The 19,341-nt window shown below is 44.9% G+C and overlaps 1 protein-coding gene across 2 annotated transcripts; it reads left to right on the top strand.

Moving 5' to 3' along the window:
• Positions 1-777: 777 nt before the first annotated feature.
• On the top strand, positions 778-13,981 carry Mlec (malectin). Of its 2 annotated transcripts, none has more exons than XM_077108921.1 (5): positions 778-1,152; positions 7,746-7,924; positions 8,501-8,677; positions 8,781-8,838; positions 9,974-13,981. In XM_077108921.1, the coding sequence occupies exons 1-5, from the start codon at positions 927-929 to the stop codon at positions 10,201-10,203; spliced, it is 870 nt and encodes a 289-aa protein (XP_076965036.1). In that variant the 5' UTR covers positions 778-926; the 3' UTR covers positions 10,204-13,981. The 2 variants fall into 2 exon arrangements, with proteins under 2 accessions (XP_076965036.1, XP_076965037.1); XM_077108922.1 differs by lacking the exon at positions 778-1,152 and adding an exon at positions 1,373-1,464.
• The last annotated feature ends 5,360 nt before the right edge of the window (positions 13,982-19,341 follow it).

Below are 19,341 nucleotides of genomic sequence, written 5' to 3'. Positions count from 1 at the left end.
TCCGGCCAGGGCCGAGGAAGCCCCCGCCCAGTCTCCAGGTTCAGAGTCAGGCCAGAGGCTGTCGCCATGGAGACGCGGGCAGCCCGGACCCCTCCTTCACCTAGCCACGCGTTTCCGCTGCGTTGGAGCCTTCTGATTGGACAGCCGCTTGGACTCTACCACCCGCCCAGAGCCCGCTAAGGGGTGGGGGCGGGACCCTATCCTCGTGGGACTCGTGTGCTCCAGTCGTGTTCCTGTGGCCTCTTTGGCAAAGGCTGGATCCTTTGTCTCACACTGAGAAAAGGCTGAGTCTCTTAGGTCAGGAGAGTGTCCACGGCTTCTCCTACTTGAGCTTATGCTCATGCCCCTCCCTGAGAAAAAAAGGGGCGGGAAAGACAGCAACGCCCCCTCCAGAGCTTATTCGGTCCCAAGATTTGTAGCACCGGAAGTGCTGGCGACGTGTCAGTGCGCCCTATACTAAACCTTCCCCCCCACCCCCAGGCCACCTTTCCCATTCAGCTGTGGGATTCCGGGGCCGCCTGGGCGCTGCACCCGCCACTTCCGCATCGGACCGCTGCTTCAACCGAACTCCCTCCCTCTGCGCGCGCTCCATCTCGTGCCCGATGGTTGGACCGGAGCCTGGGAGTGGCCACGCCTTTTCTCGCGTCTGATAGCCAATGGGCGGGCCGCTCCCGGCGGGGTGGTGGGTAATTAATAAGGAATCGGCGCTGATTGGCTACAGGGTCTTGGCTGGGAGGCTGGGCGGCGGGGTAGGTTGTTCCTGAGGTGGGAGGCGGCACCCGTGGCTGAGAAAGAGGCCTGAGAGCGACATGTCCCCGGCGGCTGAGGCAGAGCGGCCAGTGGCACTGTTTTACTGAGTCGGGGGCGGCCTGGCGGCCGGCCAAAGACGAAGGTCGGCGGGGGCTGCCCCCGCAGTGGTGGCCGCCATGCTGGGGCCCCGGGTGGTTGAAGGAGCCGCTGGGGCGCTTCTGCGACTGCTGCTACTGATGCTCCTGCCGTCGCTCCGGGAGCCGAGACTCGGCGTGGCCGGCGTGGTTGGGGCCGGGCTGCCTGAGAGCGTCATTTGGGCGGTCAACGCGGGCGGAGAGGCTCATGTGGACGTTCACGGGATCCACTTCCGCAAGGACCCTTTGGAAGGCCGGGTGGGCCGAGGTGAGAGCCCTTCGCCCGCGCTGCGGGATTCCAGGCCTGCGGTGCTGGGCGCAGCTGGTGGACGGCTGCGGGCCCTGATCCCGTTCCTCGACTAGGGGCCACGTCTCTGGAGTGAAGTTTCTTTGCAGTTTTCTCAAGGACCTGGTCATACGCCCAGGGCCTAGCACTGGCTCGAAGCTACCAAGAGCTATGGAGGCAGAGAGTTGGCGAGAAGTTATATTTGGACCTCGCATCCTGGATTTTCTCAGCCCCTCACCCCCACCCAAACTGGGAAAGTAAAGACCAGAGATGCCTCTTGCCCTTCGAGGCCAGGCGAGTTATAACTCATCAGTACTCCTGCTGTCTTATCGAGACAGTTCTTGGTAGATTCTTGCGACCCAGATATCTGCTGCTTTTCCTCCCCTTCCAAAGGAGCCGGGCTTGATTCTTAGCCAGAATAGCAAGGAATCTTTGAAGGGGATGGGCCAGGAAAGTTTGATTGTAGCCTTCTCCCCCGCCCTCCCTTGGAGCAAATATGTGTACTTCAAAGGTAGAAGTAGTTATATTGAAGCCATCTTGCACGTGAGTCTGGGGGCAATGTGTCAACTGTGTCATCCTGGGTAAGATCTGAATATCTATAGTGTGGTACCACCTACCCGGGGTGATCCTAAGAGGTTTGACTCCTGCTTTTGGGAAAAGTGTGTCTAAACTGGTTGAGCAACAGTGGCTTTTACAGAGCTGCACAGTTCTCAGAGAGTGTAAGAACTGCTAGGAGAGGTAGTTAAAAATGCAGATTCCTGGTCCTCACTCCAGATCAAATAGATTGATCTCCCGCTGCTGAGATCTAGGTTTCTATATCAGTTGCTGTGAGATATTTCATTTGCAGACCACTCTTTGGGGGAAATCTGCTCTAGATTTCTTTATTTCTTCTGTAAGTAGAATTGGAAAACAGGCTTAAGAAGGAACAGGCTTCATGTGTTGGAAGGAGATTTATACTATCTGCTGGGTTAAGAGGCTGCCCAACTGGCAATATGCCACTCTAGACAACCTAGGAGACAGACTTTTCTTTTTCCATGATGTCCATATCTGGCTCTTGCCTTTACTAAAGGATTGCATTTAGTTTCTACAAGTTAATTGCAGTTTCCTGGAAGTTTATTATATTAGAAGTTTATTGCTTTCATACATCTGAGGATCTTGGGACACAGGGCTTCTTTCTGAAGTTCTGTGTTTGTCTTGGAATTTGTTTAGCCCTGGCATGTAGATCCCAGTAGCCTGGGTTGAGCTGAGTCAGGGCTTCAGTCCTGCACAGCCAAAGTCAGACTTCATAGCAGGAGGTCATTGCTATCTCTGTCCTGGACCCTTCCTCTTTCCCTGTGGTCTGGATGGGGAGGAAGGAGGTCTGAGGAAACTACAAACAGTTTGTGGACTTTGTCTCTTGAGATAACTGTAGTGAGGACAGTGAGTAAGTGGTTTCTCTCACTTAGCAGATACCAGGCTCTACATTGGTTACATTGTTCTAATAGGTCCCTTGGGCAGTGGATAAAGCTGACCAACACCACACAGGTTTAATCCCCAGGTACTGATCTTATTCAGAAATTCTGGCTTTAGTTTGCTGGTGCAGGTGTTTTTTTGTCTTTGTTTCGGTCTGGTCAGCAGTGAGCCAGGCTCGCTGTCCTTGGGTTATTGGCTCATGGTTGCAGTTCCTTTGGAGTTTATTGTAGCAGGTGAAATTACATGAGACCTACCAAAGCTCATGCATATTGGAGTCCTGTTTCCGATGATGTGAACCTTTGGACATTTTTTTTTTTTTTTTTCAAATGGAGGTTCCCTGTCTTCCAGTCTGGGTATGAATTGAACAGTTTTAAGGAATGGATGGGGAAAAGGGTTAGAGTTGGACCACCTTGTTGCAACTTTGGGCTTACCAGATTCCTGAGAGTAGCATTTTTCTGGCATTAGGTCTGGGACTGAGATGTGTTTAAGCTTCCACTCAGGAATTGGCTTTCTAATTTCTTCTTTACTTAGGAGTCAGCCCCACAAGGGAAGTGCAGCTGTTCGCTCTGCCTTTCCTTCTTTGGCCCTGTTTGGATAAGGGTGTGCCAGGTATTTGGAGACCCTTGCCTTGTGCAGCTATTTACACTAATTGCTGTAAGAGCCGTAGGCCCTATTTCTTTTCCCACTTGCTTGTGATATTGTTTCCACCATGCTGAGGAAAGTTCATTTTGTGTAAAATGAATTCAGGTACTTGTTGCCAAGTTTGTCCAGATAAGGGTTTGGCCTGCTTTTGAATTTGATGTTTCTCTGTAATTTCTTTGTAGTTCAGCATTCTTGTAACTGAGTGGCCCAGGGCACCTGGTGCCTTATGCATTCAAAGGCACTTTATAATGTTTATTGAATTTCATTTCTGCCTTGAGGATAACTAGTGCTCATAGCCTGGGAAAGGCATTTCAATCTGTGTGCTTCAACAGATAGAAGTATAGAAAGTAGTTCAGCAGTGCTTACCTTGGGGTTTTGGCATGCTACATGATACGGGTTCTTCTTGGTTATTCTGGATCCCTTTTTACTCTGACTAGGGAAAGACCTTGATTATTTGGCCTAAGGGCCCAGAACTTGGCTTGGTTATAGAGGGAGGCTATTTCCGCTTCATAGAAAGATACTTACTAAACTTGTACAACCTTGAGGAACTTACTTTACCTCTCTGTGCCTTGTTTTCCCTCTTAATAATACTTCTCATACCTTAGAAATCTCTGACATGACTCTACAAACCCTCCTGAATAGAGTAGGGTAAACTGTCACTATTTTTTTTTCCTGCTTGATGACCTTTTACATGGAATTAAAAATAGGGCAGAACATGGCTGGAGGGCAGGGGATGCTGGCTGAGAATCTAAGCTTATCAAATTACCAATTCTGTTTTCCTAAGGAAGACCCTTTCCTGGACTGGGGAAGGATTTGGCCTTGAGAAGATAAGAGCTTGAAAGTTAGGGTGAGAGAGACAGACCCCTGTCTTTGATTTGCTTAGAATTCTCTTCTGTAGAATGTGTTTAGAATTGTCTCTCTATACTGTTACCTAACAGGCATGCTTCATCTGCAGGCCCTCTGAGTCCTGGAAGTTTACAGGTAGAGAATTAGGTCCCTGAATCACTGAGTTCCTTGCCTCTGCCCATTGAGACGAATTCTTGAGGAACTAGTCTTACTTGACAAAGAAAGTGATTCAAAAGAATCTAGTGGTCAGGAGTCCTAGTGTTGAGGTGCTGAGAGATTTTTGCAGCACCAAGAAATGCTTCATGGTGGTGGTCTCATGTAGAACAGGTTCCTGCTCATTCTGGCTTTTAACTCCTGTGCTTCCCAGCTGCAATTTTCCAATTAGTTTGCTTCTTTTTTGCTTTTAGTCCATTTTCTAAATTCTCTATAGAGCAGAGACATTTATTTAGGGCATATTGGGTGCATATCCTTTCCTAGCTCGTGTACCTTCTTGTGGTCTATGCTTTTCTTTGTGTGAGGCACTGTATTAAACTCTATACAGGTATTTTTTACTTTATTTATTTTAATGGTACAGGTGCTTTTATTCTTACCACAACTCTGTTTTATAGGTGAGGAAACAGACCTAGAAAAAACAACTTGTTCAGCTTCTCTTAGGTGGCAGAGCCAGGGTTCAAATCCAGGCCTGCCTTACTCTAAAACCTGAGCTGAATTTTCCAAGGAGCCTGGCTGCTCTATTTTGTAGAACTAAGAAGCAGCAGACATAATGTAGGCCCTTTGGCCTCCTTCCTTTTTGGTTAACTGTCTTAAACTGTATTCTGTCAACTTTAGCAGTGTGCTGACTGTACACTCCATTGTATTTTAGAGAAATCTATTTAGCTATGAAGACATGAAGGCTAAGGAGGGAAGACATTTCCTTTTTGCTGCTGCATCTCTTGGGACTTAGGCAAATGCAACTTTGCATGTGGCAAATCTCTTAGGACAGTCACTTGGGCTTTAAAGGGAAAACACTTAAAGGTAATTCCAAGGTTATTAAATAATTTTTGTTCACATAGCTATTTTTTTAACCGTGAGACTGAGACTGCCACAGATTATATTACTGTTGGTTTTTCACTTTTTCCGTTTGGCAAAGGAAAAAAAAAGATTCCCCACACATGCACAAATTTTTCTGTGCATGAATAAGTCAAATCTAGTTAATGTTCCAAATCTGTAAGGATCACAGTCCTCATGGAAGAGGACATTCTTAGTTGGAAGAGAAATAGCAGTCTTTCAGTCTTTATAGGTTTGTGTCCTGGGGTAATGTGCTTTGAGGCTGAGAAGCATTTGGGGCTTTCTCTTTTTTTTGTTTGTTTGTTTATTGTAGTACTGGGGATTGAACCCAGGGGCACTGTACCACTGAGTGACTGTTATTTTTCCCAGGTTGGCCTCGAACTTGTGATCCTCCTGTCTCAGCCTCCCAAGTCACTGGGATAACAGGCGTGTGCCACCCAGCCAGCCCCTTCTTTAATTTCTTGAGGAGAAATAGGAAGAAAAATGTCTGAAGACAAAAATGCAATGAGTTTCCTGTTCCATTGTCTCATCAGTTCATTTGATTTCATGGCTAATCTCATTTACAGGAATTGTTACAGTTATGTTTATTTTTTTAAGAGCTTGACCTCATCCACTAGGTCTTTTAGTTAATCTTTTACCTTTTGCCAGGTCTTCTTCCTTGAAATTTTGGTAATTCAGCTCTAGGGATGACACTTGGCATCTCCCAAAAGATCTAGTTGGCAGATGACTTCAGGGTCACCATGTGAGATTGGAAGGCAGTCTTGAAGTCTTTTTTTTTTTTTTTAAGATGATTCTGTTTTTTGTTGTTGTTGTTGTTGTTGTTTTATGTCTTTATTTAATTATTTTTATGTGGTGTGGAGGATCGAACCCAGGGCCTCTCCTGTGCTAGGCGAATGCTCTATCGCTGAGCCACAACCCTAGCCCCAGTCTTGAAGTCTTAATTCCATGCTGGAGGAAAAATTAGCCTACCCTACTATCTGTCTGTAGTTGGGAAAGTAAACTATGGGACACTGGAAAGTATCTGTAGGATAAAGGAATCAGACTGCTCTCTGAAGGAGGAAGCAGAAGTATTATCTTTGGGGGCTGGAAGGTCAATTTTGTGGAATAGTTTAGTTTGTTGTGTGGGGGAAAAACGCAAATACACAACTTATCTTCTACCGAGGTTGGGAGAGACCTGGGGACAATAGAGGTTTTTGACTTTTCTGATACTGACCCAAGGTAAACTTTGTACTTTTACTCTACCTTGTTCCTTGTTCTTTTTGTGAAATGGAAATGGTGTCTCCCCAGGACTTGGGCATCTTAAGCCAGAGGTATCAGTAGGACCTTGGCAGATTGGCTTCCTTGCAGGTGCTCTAGACTCCTGGTGAGCAGGGCATGACTTCTCTGCTTTGTAGGTACTTACTTCCTTTGTTGCCATTTGTTCATTCAGCGAACAACACTGAGTTTATAGGTGAGGAAACAGACCTATATTGGTCTGAGTGGCTACTATGTCAGGTGCTGTGGTAGGTGCTGGAGCTTTGGTAGAACTGTTTTCTTCTGTTGGTTTAATTTAGGAAATGTTTAAGAGTTGGAGTTTATGAGTCTGTGGGTAGCAAGGTGCTTGAACCTATTGGAAATTAGAGAGTTCTACCCTTCTTTTTTGTGAGTCTTTTTTTTTTCCAGCATTAAAACTTTTTGAATGAAAATTTGGGAAAAAACAAGCTGGGATATTATTCATAGTAAAGATGATAAAAAATGACTTGTGTAACCAGATAGTCCACAGTTTTATTTATTTATTTATTTTTTAAATTCTCTTTTTTTTTAACATTTATTTTTTAGTTGGACACTATCTTTATGTATTTATTTTTATGTGGTGCTGCGGGTTGAACCCAGGGCCTCGCACATGCTAGGCAAGTGATCTACCGCTGAGCCACAACCCCAGCCTGTCCAGTTTGTTTTAGATGCTTAGTTTTCTTTTCTTTTCTTTTCTTTTTTTTTTGAACCAGAGATGGAACTCAGGAATGCTTAGCCACTGAGTCACATCCCCAGCCCTTTAGAGACAGGGTCTCACTGAGTTCCTTAGGGCCTCAATAAGTTGCTGAAGCTGGCTTTGAACTCACGATCTTCCTGCCTCAGCCTCCGGAGTCACTGGGATTACAGGTGTACTCCACCGCACTCAGCCAGATGATTAATTTTTCTGATTAAGAAAAAACATTTGAACTCAATCACCTTGATTAGAGTTCCTGGCCATCCCCTGGTTTCAGGAGGTTTTTCTGAAACTCTCCCTCTTCTGGAACCAGGCACCTCCATCATAGCATTTTTCTTCACATAATGAGTTAGACTTGTTCTCATTCTCCAGATAGCCAGGGGAAACCTTCCCCTGTGAAGGTTAGAGGGGCTATTGGAATTGAGTTTCTTTCATGTGCTCTTCCTTGGCAATGGCTATCTGATTCTTGCTTTTGTGTGAGCTCTGTTTGGAGCCAGGTGCAGAGGAGGTGGCTCCTCCTACTGAAAGGGTTATTAGCATTACCCCAGAAATGTCTCTGACAGTTCTGGGGTCTCTGCTCTTTTATATCTTGCCTCTGATGTGCTTTCTATCTTGTTCCCAGCTTCAGACTATGGCATGAAACTGCCAATTCTGCGTTCCAACCCAGAGGACCAGATCCTGTATCAAACAGAGCGGTACAATGAAGAGACCTTTGGCTATGAAGTGCCCATCAAGGAGGAGGGGGACTATGTGCTGGTGTTGAAATTTGCAGAGGTCTACTTTGCACAGTCCCAGCAGAAGGTAAGGTCTTGACTTAGTGAGACATTGATACTCTTGGACATTCCTTTGCTATGGGGCCACAGAGTGTCAGAGCCTCCCAGAAGCGAGGAACAGATGAACTTTGAGGAAAAGCCGGATTCTTTCTGCATCTGAGAAAGCTGTGTCTCATTGCCTGTGTGACCACACTTGCCTTGGGGGTTGGTGACAGAGAGCATTGCTAGAATCCTAGTTCTTGTCAACTGACTGATCCTGTTAAGGTCCTCCTGGTTACTTCTCTTCCCTTGATTTTCAGTGCCTTCTTGTTTTTAGCCTTTTCCTTTTCCTCTGTCTTTTCCTGTGAATTTCCTTCTTTGCATGCTGAGATTTTTGTTTTTATTCTTTGTTTCTTGAGGCAAATATGCTACTGCCATGGCAATGAAGGAACATAGTTTTGGTTTGGTTTGGGTAAAGGACTCTAGCCACCCCAGAGTATATCCAGACCCATCATTTTTTAAGTTACTTTTGAACTTGAAGCCCAGGCAGGTGCATAATGTCCGATTCCTTGAAGAGGTACAAAGCTGATGGTTTTGACATAGTCTCTTTTTCTAATCCTTGAAGGTATTTGATGTACGATTAAATGGCCATGTCGTGGTGAAGGATTTGGATATCTTTGATCGTGTTGGACATAGCACAGCTCATGATGAAATCATCCCTATGAGCATCAGAAAGGGGAAGCTGAGTGTACAGGGGGAAGTGTCCACCTTCACAGGGAAACTCTACATTGAGTTTGTCAAGGTAATGCCCCATTCTGTCTCATGGTTGAGGAACGGCTCAGAAGAGTGGGTGAGGATAACATATTGGCTGCTGTGTGGACTGACCATTCTTCCCCATTTCCTAGGGGTATTATGACAATCCCAAAGTCTGTGCACTCTACATCATGGCTGGAACAGTGGATGGTAAGTTGTGCTTTTGATTTGCTTTCTGACTCAGGCTGAAAGATATGGTTCAGGAAACCCTCAGGAGATAATTTAGCTGATCATTATTTGTAAACACTTAAAGCCAGATTGTGGGGAATTCAGAGTCACAAGGATGAGGATGAAGTATTTCATGGTACTAGCCACAAGCTTTGAAATAAGATCTGTGTTCTTACGTTTACTATTTAATCAGCTGTTTGACCTTAGACAAATTCTTTTAAGTTTCCTATAAATTGGGATTAATAATGGTTCCCATTGAGGTGCCTGACCCCAATTTGATATTGCCTTAAACTTGTCCTCATTTCAATTCTTGTTGACATTTATTTCTTAGGAGAAAAAGGAAAAGGAAGACTTTGTTAGGATTTTGATATGTTCTGAAGAACTCCAGTGTTGCTCGAGTACACTGGGACCAAAGTCCATTTATTCATATCTTTTTGTCCTTGGGATTCAGACTCTTGCTTAGGGTTTCGATTATCCTGGCTGCCAGCTTCCCAGCTGATGTTTGCAGAGAAAACTTGTATCTTAGTGATTTTTCATCCCTATCCTATCTCTGTGCCTTTACCCAAGTTGTCTTGAGTACACATCTTATCATCTTGTCTTGGTGTCCCCTCCCAAATTCTGATGTGATGGCATCTAGGAAGATGATATCTTACACCAGACAGCTTTGTGCTGAGTCCCTGAGGAAGAGGTAGGACAGAGGGGAAGTGTGAGCTAGAACCCAGAACGCTATAGATCAGCTTTTTTCTTTAGTCTTTGTGTGAATCTACAGGAAATGTGGGCTTGTGCAAAGGAGGAAGGATTTGAAAGGTTAAATTTTGGGTGTGAGATCATTGTCTCTGACCAGTCTAAACTTCTTGGGGCTCTGAAGATGTGGAACAGGAAGGGAGATAGTGAGCTTCTCTGTGAGCAGGGCTTTTCCAACTTTTTAGTTAAATCTGAAGACGAGTGTTAATGGCACTCTGTTGTTCTTTAGGCTGGAGATCATCTGTGCTACTTCTCCTTCCTGTGGACCCTAGTTAGGTCACAGGAGTTTCTGTATTGTGGCTCATTTGCTGTTCTTAGGGTCTTACTTCATGCTATGGGTCTCACTTAATAGGCATTTTCTTTTTTGTGTTAGATGTACCAAAGCTACAGCCTCATCCAGGATTGGAGAAGAAAGAAGAGGAAGAAGAAGAAGAAGAATATGATGAAGGGTCTAATCTAAAAAGACAGACCAATAAGAACCGGGTGCAGTCTGGTCCTCGCACACCCAACCCCTATGCCTCAGACAACAGCAGCCTCATGTTTCCCATCCTGGTGGCCTTTGGAGTCTTCATTCCAACCCTCTTCTGCCTCTGCCGGTTGTGAGAACAAATGACCATCCTGAGCAGGGTGGAAGGGAGTGGGAAACCAAACATGTTGATTTTGGTTTCTGTATTTTTCATAATGATATAAAAAACAAAAAAACAAAATGAAACAAATCCAACAAACAAACAAAGCCCACACACACAAAAAGTAAAGGTGATAAAAAGAGGCAGAGTGAGTGGAGAGCAGCCCTCATCCACTACTTGGTCCCAGGCCTGCTTCAGTCCTAGTCCTCTCTTTGTGGCTGGCCCCAGCTGTCACTTTCCTCTCTGGGGTACTTGGGGCAAACGGGTCCTTCCTGTCCAGGATCCTTATTTGTATAACGAGTGAAAAGGACTCTGAACTCAAGAGTAGTTTTTTAGGTTAGAAATTAACAAATAGGGAAATGTCATCTAATTACCTGAGAAGACCAGCACTGGGAGTTGGGTATGTTCTGAAGTCATGTCCAGATAAGTTTTCATATGTCCTGGGATGGAAAGAATGTGTGTGTGAAGGAGTATAAATCAGATGGTAAAGGCAAAAAATGGGGGAATTGAAAAAGAAAGAAAAGTAAACGCTTCCTTAATTGGAAGCCTTTCTGGATTAATCCAATGATGGTTCCTTCTCAAATATTTGAGTTTGTCATTGCTTATCTCCCTGACATGTGCCAGTTAGAGGACTGTCTGGTATCCAAGACAATTAGTTCATATCAGGTCCTCAAATTGCCTCTGACTTGTCACCACAGCAAATCATTTTGATTTCAGTGCCTGTTGGGGACTTGATTTTTCAATTTTTTTTTCCCTTAATCTGGCTCATTTGGAATCTCTTCTCCCTTTCAACCATCCTCACTAAATTATTGCCAAGAAGGGAAGGAGATATGGGGATTTGGATTCTCTGTGCTTGAATGTCTTATCTTCTACCACCTCACCTTGTTGGTACCTCCCTCCCTGGATCTCTGAGCCAGCAGCCAGGAGGACCTGACCCAGCAGTTCTTTACTGGCCCCTTTGTAGGGTCTTGCTGCCAGGGGACAGGGATGCTTTCCAGCCTGCAGCAACTGAACACTTGACCTTAAAAGTCTCTTCTGGTCTTTGGATTAGAAAAGGCTTATGTTAGCATAACTTAAGAGCAACCTCAGAGACTTGAGCCCTACTAAGTGATTGACCACTGTTTAGAGTGTCTAGTATTTTGTGTTCATTTATCCCCCTTTCTTCTGCCCAGAGCTGCCTCAAGGAACTAAATGGATTCACCATGTTGGCCCAGTGATTTTTCTCATGAATCTTAATATTATGCCCCTCCATCTTTTCATTTCCCTATCCAAGTTGTAGTCAGGTTCTTGGTGTGATGGGGCTAAAAGAGTCTCAGTCAGCTTAGTCCTGGCAGCTCTGAGGTTAACCTTAACATCTAAGTGTCTGTCTGGAATTCCCTAGAAAAATGTCTGCAGAAAATGAAATTTCCCTTTTCTCCTCCTTTCTGATCACTGTCATTCATTTCTCTGTTAGGGCAACAATGAGGGAGGACCCAGCTAAGCTAAAAGAAATTTTGTGGGTGGGAGGCAGCAGGATTAGCTTCAGCTTGAGCTGGAGCAGTACAGAATCTCAGGCCAGGCCCATCTTTTTAGAATATGTTTGATTTTCAGTTTGCCTTACTAGATGTTTTTTAAGAGTTTTGTATATTTGAACTGTTCCTTATGTGACAAAAGTAAGTGGTTCTTGGGCTCATGTCCTGACTTTGGCTCTTAATGATTACTCCAGGCCAGCGTTTAGTCACCTGAGAATTATAGCCCTTTATTTTCATTGTGACTTGGGCCTCAGTCTTAGGGTACTGAGTCAGGCAGCTGGATGGCTGGGGCCTGAGGTTGCAATCAGAGGAGCAAGGAGGTCCTGGAGTGCACCTGAAGCCCCCTTCTAAAGGTTGAGGTACTGTAGCCTTGGGGACCAACTTCCTGGACAGTGGATGTCCTTACTAATTGGGCTTCTGACAGTGGTATTGGTTTCTGTTCTTTCACAACTCCCAAAGGTGTGAGCCACTGCCAGTTGATTAGACAAGATGAAGGAGGACTTGTTGCCTCTATTTTGCCTTGTTTGTTAGTTTGCTTGGGTCTCCGAGGAAGGAGGGGGGTCCTGCCTCGTCACCTCAGCCCATCTCTTTAGTGACTCATTGTCTCAGAAGGAAACCCTGACTCCTGGGGCCATTTCCTAATGGTACTGTAAGCCAAGCAGCTTTGCTCTGCCTGTTTCCAGAAGCCTACTCCTTCCCCCAGGGACAGAATGGGTGCTTTCCTCTCTGGTTGTATCCAAAAGGAAGGAACATCTTTCTATGGCTGACAAAATTAAAGGGGAAGTGAGGAAATGGGGAGAATTATGGCAGGGGCTGGGATAGACTCCCCTGAAACCAAGCTCACCCAGCTAAAAGATAGCTGCCTAGTGCTAGCAACAGCTGGCTCATGTTGCTGAACTTGAAAGCTTTTTTTTTTTTGGCTCCTCCAAGGGATAAAGGTACATGAAGTTTAGGTTAAAGGGATGGAATGGGGCATGCTTTTATTTTTATTTTTGTATTGTACATGTCAAGAATTACTCTTTTTGCTTTTTGCACTGTTTGTTCTCCATCTGTATTTTGAACTAGTGTAGGACTGAGGCTGGGCTGTACTGTAGGGAGTCTGCCTGGGGCTGATTGGGGAGGAGAGGCCAGGCTCTTCTATTCCATCACATGCCATCCCAGGTTTTAGGGTCCATAGAGCCCTACTGGCTAAAGAGCAGATAGCCAGGGTGAAACTCCTTTTGCCAGAAGCATGGCTCTAGTGCAGTTTGCAGAAGACCATGCAAAGATGACTGCTGGAAACAGGCTGAATCTGTAGTCTGGTCTTATTTGGGTCAGTGATCCACAGTCTCTAATTGGACTATTTGGATCTTACTCATGCTGAGTGAAAAATTAAGAAACTGTGGGGTCCATGTCCTGTAAACCAAATCCATTGTTTTTTCTGAAAAATCTTCCTGAGGAGAAGCTGCTCAGTGGATACCCTGAGTTCTGATGATTTAAAAGATAACTTTTAAGCTTCCGTGGTATCAGACTCCCAGGAGGACCAGCTGTGACCTGCAGGGCCACCTTGTTGTTGAAAGGTGTGATCGAGTTCTCTTGCTCTCTCTGAGGGGACAGAGTCACGCTAGAGGTCATGTGGGCTTTGATGAGGTGGGGTAAAATTTGCATTAGACTTACCTCCCCCTTTCTGTGCCTGGGAACTGTTGGATCCAGTTTTAGAAGTGTGGTTTGACTTTTGTCTTTTTTGGAGAAGCTTCTGTTTTAAGGAATTTCTCTTCCTTTTTGTTTTGCCCCTAGCTTCTCCTAGGGAGACCTGGCCCTGACTTCTAGAACTCAGCTGAGAATTTCAGAAAACAGCAGCAGTATTTTCCTTGTCCTAGCACTTAGATCCCTTTCCCTAGAAATTGGTTCACCTCGGGAAGCCCAAGGAAAGAATCAGCAGGTTCTCTACCCTCCCTGGGGATTGAGGATGAACCTACCCCGGTCAGCACAGTGCCTTTTTCTCTCCTGCTCTGAGCCAGGGTGGGCATTCCCTCTAGATTCAGGTCAGGTCAGGGGTCTTACAGTCCCTGCCATGGGGCTGCTTCCCCATCCCTCCCCTCCCCTTTGCTGGCCTACTTTTCAAGTGTCTTCTTGCCTTGAGGAGCCTTAATGGCATCAAGTGACAACATGTAACATTGTCCTTCCTGCCTCTCCAAAAGGATCTAGGAGAGTAGGTGAGCTTTCCCAAGTGAGAAACTTATAAATGGTCCTGTTTTTTTTTTTTTTTAAAAAAAAAAAGACTGGGCCAGGGGAAGTATGCTTTGGGCCGCCTTCTGCTGTGGCCTCTGAGGAAGGAGACTGGGGTAAGGCTAAGTGAGAGTGTACTGAAGCAGAACCAGAAACACACAGGATCTGTTCAGAATCTCAGAAGAAATCTTCCTCTCTTGTAGGGAAAGATATAATTAGGGATCAAAGAGCTCTAAGAAAATTGCAAAGAAGCCTTAATGTTCATGCTTCAGAGAGATCAGGGCAATTTTCTTTTTCAGTCTGAGCTAGGCTCTTTCTGTATTTGGACCTCTTCTGAAGCAAGAGGGTTAGATTTCCTCACGTTGTAAGCTTGGCACCAGTGGGTCAGCTGCCTAGTGAGGGTGGGTTTCTTTTGCACATGTGTGGTTTGTTGTTGATCTGGTTTGTCCTTCTCAAGCTGCCTTTGTCTCACTTGCTTTGGGTGGCCAAATCATCTTGATAAGAGCAGATGAGTTGGGGACTGGCTGGGTTGGCAGGAAAAGAGCAGGATGGATCTCTTGGGACGAGTTCCTCCCAGGAGTATAAAAACAAGGAGCCAGGATTGTGCTGGCAGCCAGGGAAACAGTAGTGCCTGTTCGAGTTGGCAGAGAGGGCCTTGGCACCACTCATATCCAGGCAGTCTTGTGAGATGGGAGCACATAGCACTGGGAAAAGAAGAACTCCATTCTCACCTCTATTTTGAGCTTCAGTGCTTTATTTCAGTATGAGGAAAAACAACAACAAACTGAAGTGCGCTTTCCGTCCTTTCAAAGGACAACTGTCGGGAAAGGAGAGCCGACTTGCCAGGTGGGAGGGGAGAATTGGCAGGGAGAGACAATATGGCAAAACCAGTAAAGAGACTTTCTTGACAACTCTGTTTGGTGTGTCATGATCCAGGGAATGAAAAGAAATTTGACCCTGGGTTAGCTCCGTCCTTGGATTTAAAGAACATTACTTTTCCCTTCCATCAGTTTCTCCCAGGCTACCATCAGGTACCCATTCTGAGCTCATGACAGCCTCTTCAACTATTATTGGCCTAAACTGTCTTGCCTGACCCTCCAAATTAGGCCTGGCTGCTTCTTTGGTACCAAGTATCGGAGAAAATGTGTCAGTTCTTAGTAGCCCTTGTGGCTTCTACTCTGATTTTCCATCCTCTCCCTGAGATGCCAAACCAACTCTTTGCCTGTAGCCACAGTATGTACTTAACAGCAGCAGCACAGTGAGATGTACTTGAGGGGCTTTGAACCTGGCTGGCCAGGGAAGCAGAAGGGTAGATAGAGCTGTCTTTCCTTCTGGGATGTCTCCATCTGTCCCTACCCCTTCCGTGCCCCACCCCACTCCCACCAAAAAGTAAAAAATCAGGATGTTTTTTCACTGTCCATTGCTTTGTGTTTTAATAAACAATTTGCAGTGACACTCGGGGTTGAATTTGAGCTTTATTGCAAAGAAGCGATATGATGGGAAAATGGAGGCCTGGGGGCTTCACTGGCTGTGAAGACGTCTGTGGTGAGGCTGGGAGCTGTTGTCCATGTAGTCAGGTATCTCTTGCTTTTCTTCTTTCTGGGATATTTGATTAAAGGGAATGATATGTAAAACCTTGCCTGGCCATTTCAACCAGGAAAAATAAAAATTATTTTGTTCCTACTTCCACTGAAACACCAGCCAGCCCCTTACCATCTCAGTCCCAAGGCATACCAGGCCCATAGCTGCCTCCTTTATTGTTCCCTTAGCCTCTGGATGAGCTAAGCCACGGGATACTTTTCTCTTCGTCCCCTTTTCTGGTGTGTTGGCAGTGTTTTAGTATACATCGGGAATGCAGAATGCAGGAAGAATTTTTTTCCCTGTAATTTATAAGCCACGTTTTATATCTACAGAATATGAAGCTCAAAAAAGTTTAGTAATTTGCCCCAGGCTGGTCAGTAAACAATCAAGCCAGGGTTCAAAACTGGCCTATTTATTATGAAAGCCCATGCTCATTCTAGGCTGTAAAAATAATTATAACTCTCCTGTAGTGAACCCTTGAAATGGGCCAGGCACAGTGCTGAACATTTTACAGACATTACCTGTTTACTCTTCGTATCTGTGGACTCTTCTACAAACCAGTTGATATTACTCTTTTAAGAGGTGAGTGACTTGCCCAGGGCTACACAGCCAGCAAAGACAGAGCTGGAATTTTAAGTCAAGTCTCTTGCTCTTAATAATTACTCTGCACTGCTTCCCACTTCCTCAGGATGCTATGTGACATGGCTCTAGACCCTACTGGCTGGCTATATTTCAAGCTGGAATGAAGGCTGCTTATTTAGGATTGGGGGTGGGGTGGGAATGCTAGTCTATCTCCCTCAGTTATCCCTTGAAGGACAGAATTCATTGCTTGATCCAAGAATGATGGAGTCTTTCCAGGGCCTGAATAAGCCACAAGGCCCACAGAGTGTCTTTCTTAGATTGAGTCCATCTATGTAGCTGGAGTTCTTTACTAATTAAGACTTAAACTGTTGCTATTTCAGGTAGCTTTGCACAAGTTGCCAAATGGGGAAGAGACTTGAAGAAGCCCTGCTCTAGGGAGTTGCAGGGAGGGAAATTGTCTTGACAGAAAATCCCTGGGCCAAGTGCTGGGGGTTGGGTTGGACCACTCCATGGGTCCAGATCTTAATCTTACTAAGGAAATCAGGCTCCCGGTTGGCTGGAGCCGGTGTGTCAGACCTTTCTCCAGATTTAATACCCCCACATCCCCCATGGAGGAAGAGAGTTGGGATTTTCCAACATTTACTGGAAAGCTTGCTGTAGCAGTGAGGGGTCGGAAAAGAGGGTGGAGCACGGAGGACCTAGAACTAGTAAGTTCAAGAGTCTTCGTTTTGTTTGTTCCTAACTACTTAACTTTAGTAAAAAGTAACCCCACTTGCTTTTTGGCTCAGGCCTGATATTAAAGAGTTGATGTTCTGGGCTTCCTCACTGCTTCCACTTGAATCTTTGTTGCTTCCTCAAGTTGGTCCCCAACTTGCCTCCTCTCAGCCCTGACTTGATAGTACTCTCCCATCTAGCTCTGAGGTTTCTTCCTGCCCAGGGTGCCTGCAGAAGGGTCCTGGAAAAAGAGGTCACTTACAGATATTGCCATAGTGACTGTTCACTAGATACACTGGCCTCAGCATAGTACACAACAACCCTAGGAAAGGTGATGACTAGCCTGACTTAAAATGAGAAAACTGGCTCAGAGATCACCTGCCCAAAGTCACATAGCTGGTAAGTGGCCAAAGCAAGGACCAGAATCTGACCCTGTCTGACCCCCAAACCTGTATTCTATGCCATGATTTTTAAAATTTTTTGTTTTTTGATACTGGGGTTGGAACCCAGGGGTGCTTTACCTCTAGGCTACATGCCCAGCCCTTGTTATTTTTTATTTTGAGTCAAGGTCTTGCTAAGTTGCTTAGGACCTCAGTTGCCGAGACTTACTTCCAACTTGAGATCTTCCTGCCTCTGCCTCACAAGTTGCTAGATGAGAGGTATACACCACCATGCCCAGCATGATATACTCTTTAAAAGGAACTTTCCAAGGCTCAGTGTAGAATGTTGATAACCGATGAAGCGATGAAGCGGTGGTTACATGGGGGTTTATTATATTTGTCTTCACAAAAAGAAAGTAACTTTTTAAGATTTAGTGATACAAAACTATATATAATAATAATATATTTGTAATATGTACATAAATATTTTTAAAAAATTATATGGGGTATAAATTGTGAAAATCCTTTTTATCTTTACCCCTCTAGTCCTTACGAAGATAATGCAGGTGATACGTATCTCATTTTCTACATATTTACATATACATGTACATATAGTGTTTTTAAACAAACGGGATTATGCTATACATAACCATAAGACGTAATATGTCTTAGAGAATTTATACATATAGATAGGTTGGTACATAGAGATTATCTTTAAAGGACTACACAGTATTTTATGGTTAGATTGTAATTTACGTTACCATTTCCCTATTGTTGAACATTAAAAGCGTGCTCATTTTTTTGTTAGTACAAATTGCTGTGGTAAACATCTCATACTTGCATCTTTGTGCACATGTATAAATGTTTCTTTAGAATTCCTTAAAGGAATTACTAGGTCGAACAATACATGCATTTAAAAATTTGAAAGTATTCCACTTCACAAGGCTATATGAATTTTTATTCCCCAATATTTTACTATACGACTTTGGAATATGCTAGAAATCTTTTCTCGGAACAGGTGGGATAAAAATAATAAATTAGTGCCCTTTTTAAAGGTTTTTTTTGTGTGTGTGTGTGTGCGTGTGTGTGTGTGTGTGTGTGTGTGTGTGTGTGATACTGGCCTTGCACATGCTACGCAGGTGCTCTAGTATATCTCCAGCCTTTTTTTTTTTTTGAACCAGGCATTAAACTCAGGGGCACTTAACCACTGAACCACATCTCTAGCCCCCTTTTTTGGTATTTTATTTAGAGACAGGGTCTCACTGATTGCTTAGCAACTCACTAAATTGCTGGGGCTGGCTTTGAACTCCCAGTCCTCCTCTCTCAGCCTCCCAAGCCACTGGGATTATAGGCATGTACCACCGCACCCAGCTTTTAAATTGTATTTTGAGATAGGCTCTTGCTAAGGTGCCCAGGCTGGCCTCAAACTTTCGAATTCCTGTGTCAGCCCTCTGAGTAGCTAGAACCATAGGTATATGTTGCCAAATTAGTGCTTTTTAAAAAACAGTCCTTATCCAGGGAATGAAGTGACTTGGGTATTGGGGAAATTACTAGCTTTCAGTCCCAGACCACAAGGCGTGCCTGCTATCCCAGCCATGACTTGCTGATTTGATACTTGCCACCTTTAGGGAGGCAGCAGAAAGGACTTCACTTCTCAGTCTCCAAAGAGAAAAGCCCTCTGATGTCTTGCTTACCTTGGCTGCACCATCTCTGGCCCCACCTGCATGGCCTGATTTGAGGCAGACTGCCTGGCTACCTTGGGACTGTCCTGGAAAACAGCCACTGTCACACCTTTTACAGTGGCTGGTGGCTGGAGGGACTCAGGGGACCAATCTGGGGTGAAAGGGAGGCCAGCCTACCGCTTCAGGTTTCCTGTGTCCAGCCCTGGAAAACCTTGGTGTTACTATTTAATGTAATAATGTTCTATTTTCCTTTTTTCCCCAGACTGTTAGTATATGTAATTTAAAAAAAAATTTTTTAAGAGTATTTTTGTAGTGCTGGGGAATTGAACCAGGGGCACTGTACCACTGAACTACATCCTTATCCTTTTTTATTTCAGACAGTCTTGCTAAGTTGCCCAGGCTGGCCTCCAACTTGCCATCCTCCTGCTTCAGCCTCCCTGTCAGCTAGAATTATAGG

The sequence above is a fragment of the Callospermophilus lateralis genome, chromosome 1 (genome assembly GCF_048772815.1).
Source record: "Callospermophilus lateralis isolate mCalLat2 chromosome 1, mCalLat2.hap1, whole genome shotgun sequence".
NCBI lineage: Eukaryota > Metazoa > Chordata > Mammalia > Rodentia > Sciuridae > Callospermophilus > Callospermophilus lateralis.
The sequence above is the reverse complement of the archived record's forward strand: the minus strand, read 5'-3'. Positions and strand labels throughout refer to the sequence as shown.

Bases quoted from the DNA above. Each gene is read 5' to 3' on its own strand.
- Mlec (XM_077108921.1), top strand. From the start codon at position 927: ATGCTGGGGCCCCGGGTGGTTGAAGGAGCCGCTGGGGCGCTTCTGCGA. The intron at 7,925-8,500 runs GTAAGGTCTTGA...TAATCCTTGAAG, and splicing joins TTGCACAGTCCCAGCAGAAG to GTATTTGATGTACGATTAAA. The intron at 8,678-8,780 runs GTAATGCCCCAT...CCCATTTCCTAG, and splicing joins TCTACATTGAGTTTGTCAAG to GGGTATTATGACAATCCCAA.